General features: G+C 53.1%; 1 protein-coding gene across 2 annotated transcripts; it reads right to left on the bottom strand.

Moving 5' to 3' along the window:
• Positions 1-134: 134 nt before the first annotated feature.
• PRELP (proline and arginine rich end leucine rich repeat protein) lies at positions 135-11,914 on the bottom strand. Of its 2 annotated transcripts, none has more exons than XM_086694692.1 (3): positions 11,759-11,914; positions 3,151-4,130; positions 135-380 (listed from the first exon to the last, which is right to left on the bottom strand). In XM_086694692.1, the coding sequence occupies exons 2-3, from the start codon at positions 4,112-4,114 to the stop codon at positions 205-207; spliced, it is 1,140 nt and encodes a 379-aa protein (XP_086550818.1). In that variant the 5' UTR covers positions 4,115-4,130; positions 11,759-11,914; the 3' UTR covers positions 135-204. The 2 variants fall into 2 exon arrangements, with proteins under 2 accessions (XP_086550818.1, XP_025776959.1); XM_025921174.2 differs by having other exon boundaries at positions 11,749-11,913.
• Between the last annotated feature and the right edge of the window lie 2,478 nt (positions 11,915-14,392).

The following is a 14,392-nucleotide window of genomic DNA, read 5'->3' on the forward strand; positions in this document are numbered from 1 at the left end:
GGTGAACCCCATCTAGCCCTTAGACGTCTTGCTCTAGAAGCCGCGGGTGCAGCGGCGTGTGTTGGCTAGGCCCTGCCTCAGGAAGGTGGGACAAGAAAGGCAAAGCTGGGAGCAAGAAACAAAGAGAAAACGAATGGTGGGCACCGGCACGTGGGCCACTAGCATTCAAGTGCGCTCAGAGGAGACCCAGGGGCAGCGTAAGGCCTAAATGACCACGGATTGCAGCAGGCGGAAGCACATCATGAGGTCCAATGGGATGGGCGGCTTCAGGTGGTTCCCGTCCAGCCTCAGGTAGCGCAGGTGTGGCACGTTCTCCAGATCCGAGGAGAAGTCATGGAAGGCGACTAGATTGTTGGGGCAAATCTGGGTCCCATTGATCTCTGTGGAGGAAGAAGGGAGAAGTCAGCCAGCGAGGTGGGTGGGGGGTTGGGACACACGGGGCTGGAGGCAAACACGAGCAAGGAAGAGGGGAAGGACGGCTGAGGATAAGAACCCGGGCTGGCCGCTGTCAGCGTGGGGAGTCTGCTTCAGATCTGTCCATCTCTCCCCGCCCCTCCCTCTCCACCCCCTCCCCCCACTCTCAAAAATAAAAAGAATAAAATAAAATAAATAAAAAAGAATTTGAGTTCTCTTCTCTGGGATTGGCTGACCTTGGGGAGCCGTGACCTTGGGTGCATGGGTTTACTCTATTCATTTGCAGAACGAACTAAGTCAGAAGCGATCAACCACTGTTAGTGGAAATTCACTCTGCAGAGTCCTGGAAGAAGTAAACTGCGAGCTGGACCTTCACACGTGGGTGGGACCACAGCAGGTGGAGACCTGGGGGATGGTGTTCTGATAGAGTGACCTATTCTGATAGAGTTGCAGAGGCCGCAAAGCTCACGGCGACATCCGACATCCGGGAGTAGTAAATAGCACGATGAGATGTGCCAGGGCGATAAGCTGGGCGGGTAAGCAGTGGCCACGCTGTGGTCGGCTTTCCAATGGAAAACGAGATTCCACCTCTGCTCAGATGACATCAGATATGTCACCTTCCAAATGAATTTCTTACTCTCCCTAAACGTTGCCTCTTTCATCATCATCTGTGGGGTCAGCATCATTGTTGCTGATGTTGGTTTCCTTCTTCCTCTCAATTCCTCATCAGAGTAGCAGAAAGAGCCCCGACAGAGGTGGGTTTTCTTCCTATGACCGCTGTGACTTTGGCCTGTCACCTTACCACCCTGACATTTCGTTCAAATCTGCAAAATGGGGGGGGGGCGCCTGGGTGGCTTGGTAGGTTATGCATCCGACTTCAGCCCAGGTCATGATCTCACGGTCCGTGAGTTCAAGCCCCGCGTCGGGCTCTGTGCTGACAGCTCAGAGCCTGGAGCCTGTTTCAGATTCTGTGTCTCCCTCTCTCTCTGCCCCTCCCCTGTTCATGCTCTGTCTCTCTCTGTCTCAAAAAATAAATAAACGTTAAACAAAATTTAAAAAATCTGCGAAATGGGGACAGTGGTACCTGCCCCTCACCTCCGATGAGAGAATGCCGGTGAAGGCATTTTGCACACTGGAAAGGACGGGGCAGGTGGCAGCATTAAGATCATTGTTGAGAACGTGGTTATCACACTGACCCAGGGCTCACTCCACCCATTCTGTCTGTCAGCGACACGGGAGACAGGCTGGGGGTAAGGGGTACCTGTGGAGGGGGTGTGATTTTTCAGACTTCAGCCTCAAAAGGCTGGTTATCTGCTAGCCACCTGCTCTTCCATAACCCGATAGAAACCTGTGAGCCCTTTATTGAAGTATTCTTTCTGCCTGTTTTCCCAACCCATCTAGCTTTCTGGGGGTAATGCATGCCATCAGCTTACAACCTGCAGGATAAAATTAGAGTTTCCCCCTTTCCTGAATTTGTTTTTTTGCAACCTTTGAAAAAGCCCTCCCCTAGCGGTACCTGGGTGGCTCAGTCGGGTGAGCGGCAGACTTCGGCTCAGGCCGTGACCTCATGGTTCATGAGCCTGCCTGGGATTCTCTCTCTCCCCCTCGCTCTGCCTCTCCCCCACTTATGTTCACTCTCTTTCTCTCTCAAAATAAATAAACTTAAAAAAGAAAGCCCTCCCCCACTTTCTGTAATTATTCCAGATGAGTGAATGAGACTGGTCTCCCATTCATTTGTTTCAAGATTGTCGAAATTCAACGATCTCCCTCTCATTCTTGGGCTCGGAAACTAAGGATTGCTGATATGATTTCGGGGCTACGTCCCTTTTCCCTCGGTCCCCTTCATCCTATAGCTGCTGCGTTCCTGGTATGGATGTAGCCTGGTTTTATTCAAGGACCAGATGGGATTCTCCCTTGTTCTTAAAGCTTTCTGTTGATGGCTCTACTCAGACCTGACATTTTTGATCGAAGCAAAACTGGGACTTCCAGCCTCTTCTTCTGGGCTGTGATTTTTATCCAAAGCCCAGGATCCTAGAAGTGCAGCTGAGGCAAATTCTGCCTGAAATGTACTATCTTATATGACTAAATAGTCCAGCCTTCCAGATAGATTCAGAAAGAGCCTTCACACTGACATGTTTCTCTGGCTGCGACTTTTTTTTTTTTTTTTTTTTTTTGCCAGCTGCCTATCCTGAGTATGCGGCTGCCAGTCTGTGTACATCTTCAAGAGATTCTTCTAAACCTCGTTTCAGTCTTGCTATCACAGCTTCTGCGGCAGACAGGCCCAGGACATTTCAGGGCAGGCATTTGAATGTCACCGTTCCGCTTTCATGAGAATGTCCATGACTCTGTCCCGTGTCAACCCTACCACCTGTAGATCCGGAGGGCAGAGGAGCTGGGGCTAACGAGAAGGGACAGAGGAAGACAAGCTGTTACCCTCCAAGCGTGGTACTCTAGGCACGTGATGTTAACCTACCAAATCCTCATATCGACTTTGTGACAGAAGGTACTATTCCCATTCTCACTTTACAGATGAGAAAACTTCTGTAGAGCTGACCTCTCTCTTCAAGGTCATACAGATAGTAAGTGACACGGTCAAGATTTGAAGTCCAGTGCCAAGTCGGGTGCTTTTTGGCTCCACCTCCTCCCCCCAGTGCTCCCAAGAAAGGGTTGAGGCAATAAGAACCTCCCCTTCCCTGGCAGTGGCCGTGGCCGCGGCCCTGCCCCACCCCCACTCACTCTCTATGCTGTTGTTGTTGAGGTACAGGTGCTCCAGATTGTTGCTGATGGCGGGCACGCTGCTGATCTTGTTGTGGGACAGGTGGAGCACGAGCAGATTGGAGATGTTGAAGGAGTTCTTGGGCAGCCCTCTGTCTGACAGCCTGTTGTAGTTAAGGCGAATGAAGGCGAGGTTGGGGAAGCCCTTGAAGTATCCATTAGGGATGGTCTCGATCCTGTTGCTGTCCAGGTAGAGCTGGTGGATGGCCGCGGGGACCTTGGGTGGCATCTTTCTCAGGATGTTGTGGGCCAGGTTGAGTTGCATGAGATTCTTGAGGCCCTGGAAGGTGTCGGGCTTGAAGACGCCATCACTCAGCTTGTTGTGTTGGAGATCCAGGAGCAGCAGGCTCTCTAGCTTGCTGAAGACGCCGGGTGGGATTCTGGAGATCTGGTTCTGGCTCAGCCTCAGCTGCTCCAGGTTCCGGGGCAGGGCTGATGGCACCTCTTCGAGCTGGTTCTTCTCCATGTAGAGGAAAACCAGACTGGGTAGTTTCTCCAGTACCTTCTGGTCTATCTTGCGAATTCGGTTGTTATCCAGGTTGATCCACCTCAGGCCCGTGGCGTTCTGGAAGGACTCCACTGGGAGCTCAGTTATGAAGTTGTTCTGGAGATAGAGGTAATGGATGCGGGGCGGGATGACGGGGACCTTTCGAAGGTTGCGGCTGTCACAGTAGAGGGCAGAAGGGAAGTCAGAGGGGCAGTAGCATTCCCGGGGGCAGTCAGGGAAGATGGATGGAGGGCCTGGTGGGAGGGGAGGGGGCAGGTCTGTAGGCTCTGATGGCTCATGGGGCTGAACAAAGCCGGGTGTGGGCCTGGGTCTGGGCCTGGGCCTGGGCCTAGGTCTGGGGCGTCTTGTCAGCTGGCCTTGGGCCACTGAGGCCAAGATGAGGAGAAGTGGGAGGATCCAGCAGAGGGATGACCTCATGATCCAGGTGATGTACCTGAAGGGAGGAGACACACGAGATCATTAGCCATCTGGGCCTCCATAGTCAGGGGCCCTGTGTTGGTGGCTAGAGTTGGCCAGGATGGGTGCCAGGGGGGCTGTGGGAGGGACCTGTAGAAGCACTCTTCATTTGCCCGTATCCAGCAGATGGGAAAATAACAAGGGCTTGAGGGTCCAGACCCCTGGCCCAGAGGCCTAGCTGCTCAGTATGTTAAGCCTGCTCTGGCAAGGGTGAGCCATCCTTACAGAAAGCACGTTGGCTGTGAATCGGGAGCTCTGGGGCTTGCTGGAGAAGACCTTAACCCTAACCTACCCCTAACCCCTAACCTTAACCCTAACCCTAACCTCTCTAGCACTCGGTCTCCCTACCTGCAGCAGGAGAAAATCATCCTTGTTCCTGTAAGAGGGATGTTAGGAAACATAGAGTCCTAAGTGTTCCATCTGCAAGGGTCCTTAGAGATCCTGTAATCCAGTGGTGTTCAAACTGTGCCTCTATTTCTGTGGAGCACCCCCAAGGGAGGGAGACCGAGTGGGCGGATCTGAGGCACCCCGCCTCACCCGCCCCCGTGCCAACCCGAGCAGTCCCTTTGTTTTCAAATCTGTTATGTGTAGAGGACTGGCCAAAGCGCATATTTGAAAGAAGAGTTGCGTTGCTAAAAATGGTTTGAAATCCACCAATCAAGCCCAGACTCCACTGTTTACAAAAATTAAGCACTGGAGGGAAGAAGCGGCTTGCCAAGCAAGGGCAGGAGGCTGTTTAAAAAAAACTTTTTTTTTCAACGTTTATTTATTTTTGGGACAGAGAGAGACAGAGCATGAACGGGCGAGGGGCGGAGAGAGAGGGAGACACAGAACTGGAAACAGGCTCCAGGCTCTGAGCCGTCAGCCCAGAGCCCAATGCGGGGCTCGAACTCGCGGACCGCGAGATCGTGACCTGGCTGAAGTCGGACGCTTAACCGACTGCGCCACCCAGACGCCCCGGGCAGGAGGCTGTTTAACAGCAAGCCCAGGACAAAGACCCAGGTCTCCTGCCTTCCAGAGCAGGGCTCGTGGAGGTCCTGGAAAGGAAGGGAAGTGCTGTAGACACGCTTGTATCTTGCATCTGCCCCTGCTCACTCCTTACCCCTGTGCTCAGCGCTGGCCTTTGCCAGCAGGAGGCATACCAAGAATTTCTCCCCAGATGTGGAGGCTCCTATGAAAATAAACAGGGAAGGGATCAAAAGCTGTGGGGAAATCACTTTCATTTCTTCGGACATGATACTGCTGCCCCCATATCCACTGGAGTTGGTGGTTTTGAGACAGGATATGAAGAAGAACTTCCCGCTAGCCTCTGTGACATAGCGGAGTAGGTCACTGAAGGATATTTGGGGGTTGTGCTCCCAGTGGCTCTGATGACCCTTCAGAGGGAGTCACGTGGTTTGCGTTGACTTAAGCTGGAGAAAAAGCAATAGACCCGGGCTGCAGACAGAAAGTGGCAGCTCCCACGGGCTTCCTCCCCTCCCCTGGCTGGGAAGGGGGCAGGGAGGGGTTTCCTGTTCCCTCCCCTCCACAGGGCCATCAGCCGTAGGACACTCCCCTCTGGTCTGCAGCCAGGGTCCCGGTTCCCACACTGCTTCCCCAGGCCCTCCTTGCTGATTCCTCACAACGCAGTGGTCTGTCCCTCCCCTTCTGGGGTCTGGGGCACGGGGGACAGGCTTGCTGGGGTCCTCTGAGCTAGAGCGGGCCGCAGAGTGTCCCCAGCTGCATCTGGACCCTGGGATCCCTGCATCTGTTCCAGGCCTCGTGCTGTCTTTCCTCTGAGCCCACATCAGCTTAGACTCCTCCCTTGCATGCTTCTTGCTGGCTTTGCTCAAAGGAAGATGATAGAAGCCTGGCACCAGCTGCTTCGTCCTGGGCCAGGTGCTCAGGAGGCACCGAGGGTGACAAGAAATAGGAGAGAGGGAGAGAGCGCAGAGCTCAACCCTGAGGGGCGGAGGGTGTCTCCCTTCACCTTTCACACACACACACACACACACACACAGGACACCTAGTCTGCTCTCTCTCTCATGCACACACGCACACGCACACACACACACGCTCCCCTCTCTGCACCATACACCTATGTGTATGGTCCACATGCCATGTGCGTGCGTGCGTGTCCTTACATAGTACACTGAGAATGGGAGGGGGGTAAAGGGTAAAGGGAGGGGGAAGGAAGGAGGACAGGAAGGGAATGAGGGAGGGAGGGAAGACAGATGAGCAGGAAGGAGGCAAGAGATTGCCCTGCAGCCTCTGTTGCCCTCCACCTCCGTCCAGAGGGGTCTCTCCCCAGGCAGGCTCCTCCAAGGGGGTCCACGGGGGCCATTTCCCCGGGCCTCCTACCACAAAGAACCCCACAGTTAGATTCTTGACGTTAGCTCCAGCTGAGGCTCCAACAGTCCCCAAAGGACTGGAAAGAGAAGACGTTCATTGTAAACTGAACTTGAGTCTTGCTGCCGGGGCCCGTACCCCTTATTGACTGATGATTTATGAATTAACAGTTTACTAGCCCTGTGCTTTTCTTGAAAATAGCACAGTCATATGCATTTCGAGGGGGTGGTTCAAGGGTCTGTATGCTAAAAACAAACATTTTTTAAAGCCCCCAATTTCGTGACCCTTTTTGTTTTGACACGTCTTTATTTTCCAATTACCTGGAAGCTGGAAATAAGCAAAAGGCTTCCCAGCACTGGCTGCGTGGGGCTCCCTATTTCCCCTCCTTGCCGTTGTCACCCAAAGCGTCTACCAGGTACTGGGCCCCGAGTCATGCAAATAAAGCTGGTCCAGAGCTTCCAGCAAAGATCGCTCTTCTCAGAGCCATTAGGAGGTTTTAGAGGAAAAGTTCTCTGTGCCTGTTCTGTGGAGAAACACTGGATGGATCTGTTCAGCAACCCTTCTCTTAGCCCCACGGCTCAACCACTCTGTGTGTGTGTGTGTGTGTGTGTGTGTGTGTGTGTGCGCGCGCGCCCATGCTTCTTTCTTGAGAAAACAGAGCTCATTTCTAAGGCTTTTCTCTTTAGGCAACGCCTCTTCCTGTTGGAGCCTAACTGTCCAGAGGGGGAGGTCCCGACAGCTCAGCCATTGCCCCGGCAATACACAGCGATGTCTTACATCCCCCTAAGCAGAATCTGTGTGGCAGGGTGGAGGTCCCTAGACTCCAAGGGAGTCATAACCCGCCCCCCCAACCCCCAACAAAGCCCGAAGTCACACTTTCTTATGTTCCTGCCTTCCAGAGCCTTCTGTCCAATCAAAAACTCCCTTAGGGTGGGTCATAAGTGTGCGTGATTTTTAAATTTCGTATGCTTTTGCAAGCACACCGCCCCAGCGTTCTGGGCGTTTCGCAGCGTTCTGCTGGGCTGTGTTCACTGCTTAGTCAATGGGCGCCTGTTAACCAGCTACAAGCACTAACCTCCCGCTGTTCTGGGCACGGGCTCTCAGAGACCTGCTGCTTCACGGGGGCAAAGCCCAGCCCAACATTCACTGTCTCCAGTTAAGAACATTTCCTACGAGAGTTCTCATTTGGAATTTCCGTTCCAAGTATTGGAGATCTGGGCTTGACTCCTGGCTCGGACCCTCCTCCCCAGGCGCCAAGCTCCTCACGTGTGTGGGGATGAAATGAAATCACACACACGCAGGCATGTCGTAGAACATTAAAATCTCTACAAGTGGCAGGGGTTTCACATATTCATCTGTTTGTTTATAAAAGAGCAGGTTCTCTAGGGAAGCTCTGATTTTTAAAGTGAGATAGCCCGCATCCCTACCTAGCTCCTGAATTCATTCATTTAAGGCTTGAAACCCAGGACTAATGTTGAGACGCAGGGCAGGGCTGGGTTGAGGTTCGCGTGGGTTTGCCAAGTCAGTAAGAGCAAGTTTAAGGGTAGTTGGCTTTGCGTGGAGAGTGTGGGATTGGGGTCGGCCTGGAAGTCAGGTTGGCCTGACAGAAGAAGGTTTACTCCACGCTACGGTCGACCCTTGAGCAACACGGGTTTGGATTGCGCGGGTGTGCTGATGCGCAGATGTTTTTCAATGTATATATGCACAGCCCTGTAAATGTATTTTCTCTTCCTTCTGATGTTTTAAAATAACATGGTCTTTTCTCTAGCTTACTTCATCGTCAGAATGCAGCATATAATACATACAGCATACAAAGCATGTGTTTATCCACTGTTGGTTGATGTTATCGGTGAAGCTCCTGGTCACCAGTAGGCTACCAGTAGTTAAGTTTTGGGGGAATCAAAAGTTACATGCCGATTTTCAACTGTGCAGCGGTGGGGGAGAGACTGGCACCCCTAACCTTGAGTTTTTCTAAGGGTCAACTGTACTCATTGGTAGTTTTTTTTTTCTTGTCAGATTTCCTGCCTAGCTGGTCACCCCTAAGCCTCCATGGCTTAACCCAGCCAGCATCCCTGCCGTGGAGAATGGGGGTGCCCCCTGCCCCAGGGCTGTGCCCGTTGGGATGACCCTCTTTCTTCGCTTCCTTCTTTCCGTTCTAAACTCAGACATTTGAAAGCTATCCTGCTCCCCTTTTCTCTTTCCGAAGCCCAGAAGGACGAAGTCAAGAGAATCAGGTGATCATTTGTCAACAGACGAGTGAGACAGCCTCAGGCTGCCTGTACCCCTTTTAAGGCCTCCAAGTAGGGCTGTGTGGACTTGTGCGGTCGTCAGGTAAGGAAAGGGCTGTGGAGGCATGATGAATTCAATACACTATAGATGCAGCTGGGGGTGAATCAGAATACAGGGGAGCCTGACTGGGGCGCTGGGGAGAGAGCTTTGTGAATTCTCAGCCCATCTTCTGCTACTTAGTTACGCGGCCCTGTCCTCAGCCTCAGTTTCCTTACCTGTAAAATGGGGATAACAAGTCTTCCCTATCCCTCTATTCCTCACTCAGCTGTTGTCAGAAACAAGTGTGATAAGCGACTTTAAAATGAACCACAGATCAACAAATACTAAAAATAAATATAACACTATTATGGAGAGACCATCTGTCTCCCCAGCGTCTACCACAAGGCAAAGTGTAAACAGAATGAAGTTTTTTTCGTCTGAGGCCACTAGTCCAGAAGAGCAAGTTTTCCATTCCAAGGGACTAAGGACAAAATGGCACGGGATGGCGGTCCTCCTCTGACAGCCTGTCGCCTCCCCGTATCCTTCGTTCTGCCTCCCTCTCCCGGTATCTCCACCCCCTGAAGAAAGCCTAGAAGAATCTGTCTGATGCCTTCAGCACTTCTATCTAGATCTGGGTCTCAACCCTGCAACTCTTCGGTTGCTCAGCTGGATACCGTGGGCAAACCTCCCACCTCCACCAACCTTCAGTGTCCTCATCTGTAACGTGGGCACATTAACCCCTTCTTAGCAGATTGCTTTGAAGGTTAAATAAGTAAATGTGTTTAAAGTGAGTGCTCAGTGAATGTTAAGCTGTTGTTGACATTTTTTCAAAGCAATGGGGTCTCTTTAACTTGGCCAGAGGGCAACCCTGCCCTCTACCCAAAGGTAGGGATTCTCCCAGGTGGGTACTGGCTGGTGGCTTTCCCCCAGCTCTTAGACACCCAGCAACCTCCTCCCTTGGGGTCTGTGAGACCACACTTGGGCCTTAGAATCAACTATTTGGAGACCGTAGAAGCTCCCCAGCCGCCCGGGGGAAGGTTCACTTTGTCTTTCCAATTCACTAACCCCACCTGAAGTCTTTCTAGAGCAGGTGAAGGGATGCTGGCCAGGTAAGGCACAGGCTCACTTCTTCAGCAGGCCCTGGAGCCCCCTGTGATCCATGACTTCCCCTTCCAACCTCTTGCACCTGGCTTTTTTTGGCCTCTTCCAGCCTTGATGTGCTTCCTTCACATGCCCCATAAGTGGGGCTGCCCACCGGGGAGGTGAAGGGGGAGTGCAGAGCTTGGTGTTCAGCCCATCCTCTGAGCACATGGGAACAGACAGCTGTTGGGCAGGAGGAGAGGGGATCTAGAAGGGATGGGGAAGGGCCCAGTGCAGTGCTCAAGCAGATTAGCAAGTGAGAGGACACATAAGCTCTTTGGAGCTATTTTGGGGGGGGGAACTCTCTTTCTGGAAGGTTCCCTATGATATGGTTGCCGCTGCTTGCAAGGAAGAGGCCCACAGCAGATCTTCCCTGTCCCTCCAGGTGCATGTTCCCACTCCTCGGAAGAGGGTGGCCCATTCAGGACACCCTGGAGGTCCTCCACCGGCGGTCCTTGTCCAGGAAACCGCACAGCCCTCTGCCCAGCTAACACTGCCCAGGCATGGGTCTCTCTCAGGCCCCTCATTCAGGTGCTCAAACCCTAGCTGACCATTAGGATCCCCTCGAGTATTAAACAACAGTAGATTCCTGGGTTCCATCCCATAGGTCTATATTTTTAGTAGGCTCCCCCTCCCCCACAGGTAATTTTGAAGATTGACCACATTTGGCAACCCTGATCTGCCCACCGCTACCTGTCCTGGGACAGCACTCTCTCTGCTTTTGTAGAGGCATAAGGTGGGGGGGGGGTTGTGGAGGAGGGGGTCCAGCCTACTAGGAAATGAGACCCATTCAATTATCCACTTCAGCCTCCCCCTCCCTGACTGATGGAGGAATTACCGTCTTTTTGCCCTCTGCCACAAGGACCCCTCGCCAACCTGGGATGATTTTGAAATTGCTTTAAAGAGAAATCTTCTCTGGCTGCCCACAGGGGGGAAGAAAAAATCAATGAACTGTCCCCAGAGCTGGGAAGTAGGACCTCCAAGGCTTAGAAGTTGGGTTGCTCTCTTCCCTTTCTTTCCAAAAGCCAAGTGGTTTGGACCAGAGAGGGAAATTCAGAGCTACTGGGAAGACACTGTGCAAGTTGGAAAGGCACTTTTTTTTCTCCCTCCTACCCAATTAATTTCTAAAGAACGAAGCAACCCTTCCAGCGCCTGCCCTGGTTCATCTCCTCCCTGCTCGGCCTCACTCAGGACACATGATTTTCTTTTGGCTCTGCTATCTCAGTGGGAGACCCACTTTCTCTTTGCTCTTACAGCTGGGGAGGCATGTGAGAGGGCGAGAGACAAGACAGAGAGACCGAGAGAGACAGAGACTGAGTGTGTGTGTGTGTGTGTGTGTGTGTGCTGGCACCCAGTCACTATGTGGTTTAGCTCTGCACGTCGGATGCAGTCAGAGAGGGGACGGACAGGACACCTTCAAATTGTGTGTGTATTGACGTGAGTGTGCAGGGAAAGCGCGGTCTCCCTGGGACGTGTGTGCGCCCATGATGGCCCGTGACAGTATGCGAAAGGTGCAAAGAGATGGGTTCTAGAGTCGGGTTTCCATAGAAACACCTGAGGTGTAGGAACACTGTGTGCAGCCTAACTCCCTGTGCGACGGCAAACATCGGCGCCCAGAAGGTGTGACTTTTGCATCAGGCAGATACGTAGGCACGGAATGAGGGAGAGAAGGTAGTGGAGGAGGGCGCAGAAGAAATGGGGAAGCCTAACTGGAGCTCATTTGAAAGGCAAAAAGGTGGGAGGAAGGAAGGACGCAAGGAGGACGTAGAGACCAGATCAGTAACATCAGCTGGACAGAGCAGGAGGAACCCTGCTGGAGGAAGGGGTCTTTCCCCCCCGCATCTCCCCACTGGGCTTACCTGCACACACCTGCCTCTCCTCTGAGCTGTGGGTTTATTCCCCAGGCAAGGCTCCCCCTCTTCCTCCCCCACCCTTCGGTGGAGCTGTGGCAGCAGAGAGCCAGCTAGAAGTTCTGATCTCCCGGTGGTGCCTGCCCGCTTGTGTTTGCCTGACTTTGCTTCTACCAGATCCTAGTGGGGTGGGGAGGTTAGGTTAGGGGGAGGGATGGGCAGATTGCAGGGAGGGAGGAGAGGGAGGAGGGAGGAGAGGGAGGGAGGGAGGGAGGGAGGGAGCTTGGGAAAGGAGGAATGACAACAATAAAGTCTTTATTTGGCAGCCAAAACTCCCAAAGACTTCATCCACACACCATGCCCACTAACGGACTCGTTTTTAATAACATTTCCTTCTGTTGCTGCTGCTTCTGGGGGGGAGATTGTTTGACCCGTGTTTGGAAAACAAGCCAAATGAACAGAGGAAACAGGCATGAAAAGCAACCTCTGTACAGGCCACAGCTGCATAGCTGGGTCCAGCCCCAGCCTGTTTCATGCCTCCTCCGAACAATCGCCCTGCCTCTGCTGCCCGTTGCTCCCCCGGTGTTAAATTCCCAAACCAGTGAGGGGCGTGGGGTGTTTCCCGAGCAGCGGTCATCCTGCCCTTTCCCACCTTCTCTAGGAGGGTTGCGAAGGGAGTGGGGTCTTGCCATACAGTGAGCTGGCAGGAAGATGGCCTCGGTTTGGCTGCTGGAGGGATGCTCTGAGGACCAGAGACGGCAAAGTCCGGCCCGGGGTCACACAGCAAAGGCGGGCAGAAGGAAGATTTGACGTAAGACCTAAAGTCACGGTCCCTTGCTCCTGGTTCACTTTTTCTATCACGGTAGAGAGAGCCGTGGCGCCTAGTGACAAGGAACTCCCTCCACTCGCCTCCCATCGGGGGGTAGAGGGAGGAAGGCTGACATTAGGATCAGCAGCCCTGGGCTCTGCCACTCGCGAGCGGTGCTATGGCGGGCAAGTCCCTCAGTTTCACGTGGAGCCTCAGTTTCCTCATCTGTGCAGTGGAGATAATACCTACCTCACGGGGTTGGCAGGATTAAATGAAATCACGGATGTGAGGGCACTTGATAAACTGGGAAGATGTTCGCGTTTAGGAGCGAGATTGCGGTGCCTGGTGGTCAGCCGAAGCCGTGGAGGAGGGAAACGAAACCCACTCCTTCTTTCCCACCCCCTTTCCACCCTAAACCTTGTGCCTTCCACGCCCTGCTGGGGAGGTGTTGCTGGAAGCCAGCAGAACTCTAGGTTCACCTTAACCCTGGACGTGCCAGGCCACGTGTGCCTTTTTATTTTTCACCCAGGTGGCGTATGTCCCCTCCTGCAGGCTGAGCGCAGCAGACCCTAGACTTGCTCGTTTCCCTTGCTTGTGGCGGGTGGTACGTCGAGTCCCAGAAAGACGAGCAAGACACATGAGGCACAGGAAGGATGGGCGGGGGGGGGGTGGGGTGGGGGGGGGGGTGGGAGGAGGGCTTAGACAGGATATGGGGCAGGGTTGTGACTTGTATCCATTTTTCATGGGGGTCCATCCAATCCCAGAGTCTTTGCTCCCTGATGGTGAGCAACCCCATGCCGTGACAAGCCCGTGCGTCTCCCCCGCTCCCTCCTTCGTCTGCCTTATCCTGGGCTCAGCAGAGAGAATTGGGGTGAAGCATACAGACGGCCAGGAGGATATTCAGGAGTGCCTAGAGTTTGCTCACGGGTGGCCCGTGGATCTAACGTGGCTTGAGGACCCAACGTGTTTTTTGCGTTTCTCTTGGCAAAAACCTGTTTCTCGTGGCAAAGTTAAAACCTATACACATTTACGCAGAATAGTATTAATAACCTGATAGGCCCAGCACCCAGCTTCAACACTCACCAACTCGCGGCCCACCTTGTTCCCTCCGTGTTCCCCCCTCCCCCAAACCCCACTGGAATATGATTTTTTAAATTTTTTTAAAAAGTTTATTTTTGAGAGACAGACAGAGTGTGAGCAGGGGAGGGGCAGAGAGAGAAAGAGAGACACAGAATCGGAAGCAGGCTCCAGGCTCTGAGCTGTCAGCACAGAGCCCGACGCGGGGCCCGAACCCATAAACTGAGAGATCGTGACCTGAGCTGCAGTCTGATACTGAGCTGACTGAACCACCCACGTGCCCCCCTCACTGGAAGGCTTTTAAGCAGTAATATTTTTTTAAAACTGGATTTGAAGCTTTTAGGGAGAGAAAGCACTTCCCCGTGCAACATAATCAGCACACTTTGTGCTATCTCGTCTTAGACTGGACGGGCTCGATGGCCCCGTTCAGTTACTTACCTGCCTGCTCTCCAAGACCTTTGCGTCCACAAGCAGTGGTCTAGGGGCAGCGACTGAGAAATGAGGTGAGTTGGGACAAATCAGGGATGCTATAAGGGAGAAGGATCACCTCAACCAACCTGCCTTTCTCATCCCCTTGACGGAGGACATATCCGACTCCACAGCGGCAGACAGGGGACTAGCTTCTCGAGAACAGGCTTTGCCTCTCATTCGCTGTGTGACCTTAGAGATGTCTCTCTCCCTCTCTGGCCTCGGTTCATCCTTTGGAAATGTGAGGTTGTACTAAGGTTGTACTAAGCGTTCTCCTCCAGCGAGTGTGAAGAGAGCCTG

Source organism: Puma concolor, chromosome E4, assembly GCF_028749965.1.
Source record: "Puma concolor isolate L17-30 chromosome E4, mPumCon1.1.hap2, whole genome shotgun sequence".
Classification (NCBI taxonomy): Eukaryota; Metazoa; Chordata; class Mammalia; order Carnivora; family Felidae; genus Puma; species Puma concolor.

Bases quoted from the DNA above. Each gene is read 5' to 3' on its own strand.
- PRELP (XM_086694692.1), bottom strand. From the start codon at position 4,114: ATGAGGTCATCCCTCTGCTGGATCCTCCCACTTCTCCTCATCTTGGCC. The intron at 381-3,150 runs GTGAGTGGGGGT...CTTCCTCCACAG, and splicing joins CAACAACAACAGCATAGAGA to AGATCAATGGGACCCAGATT.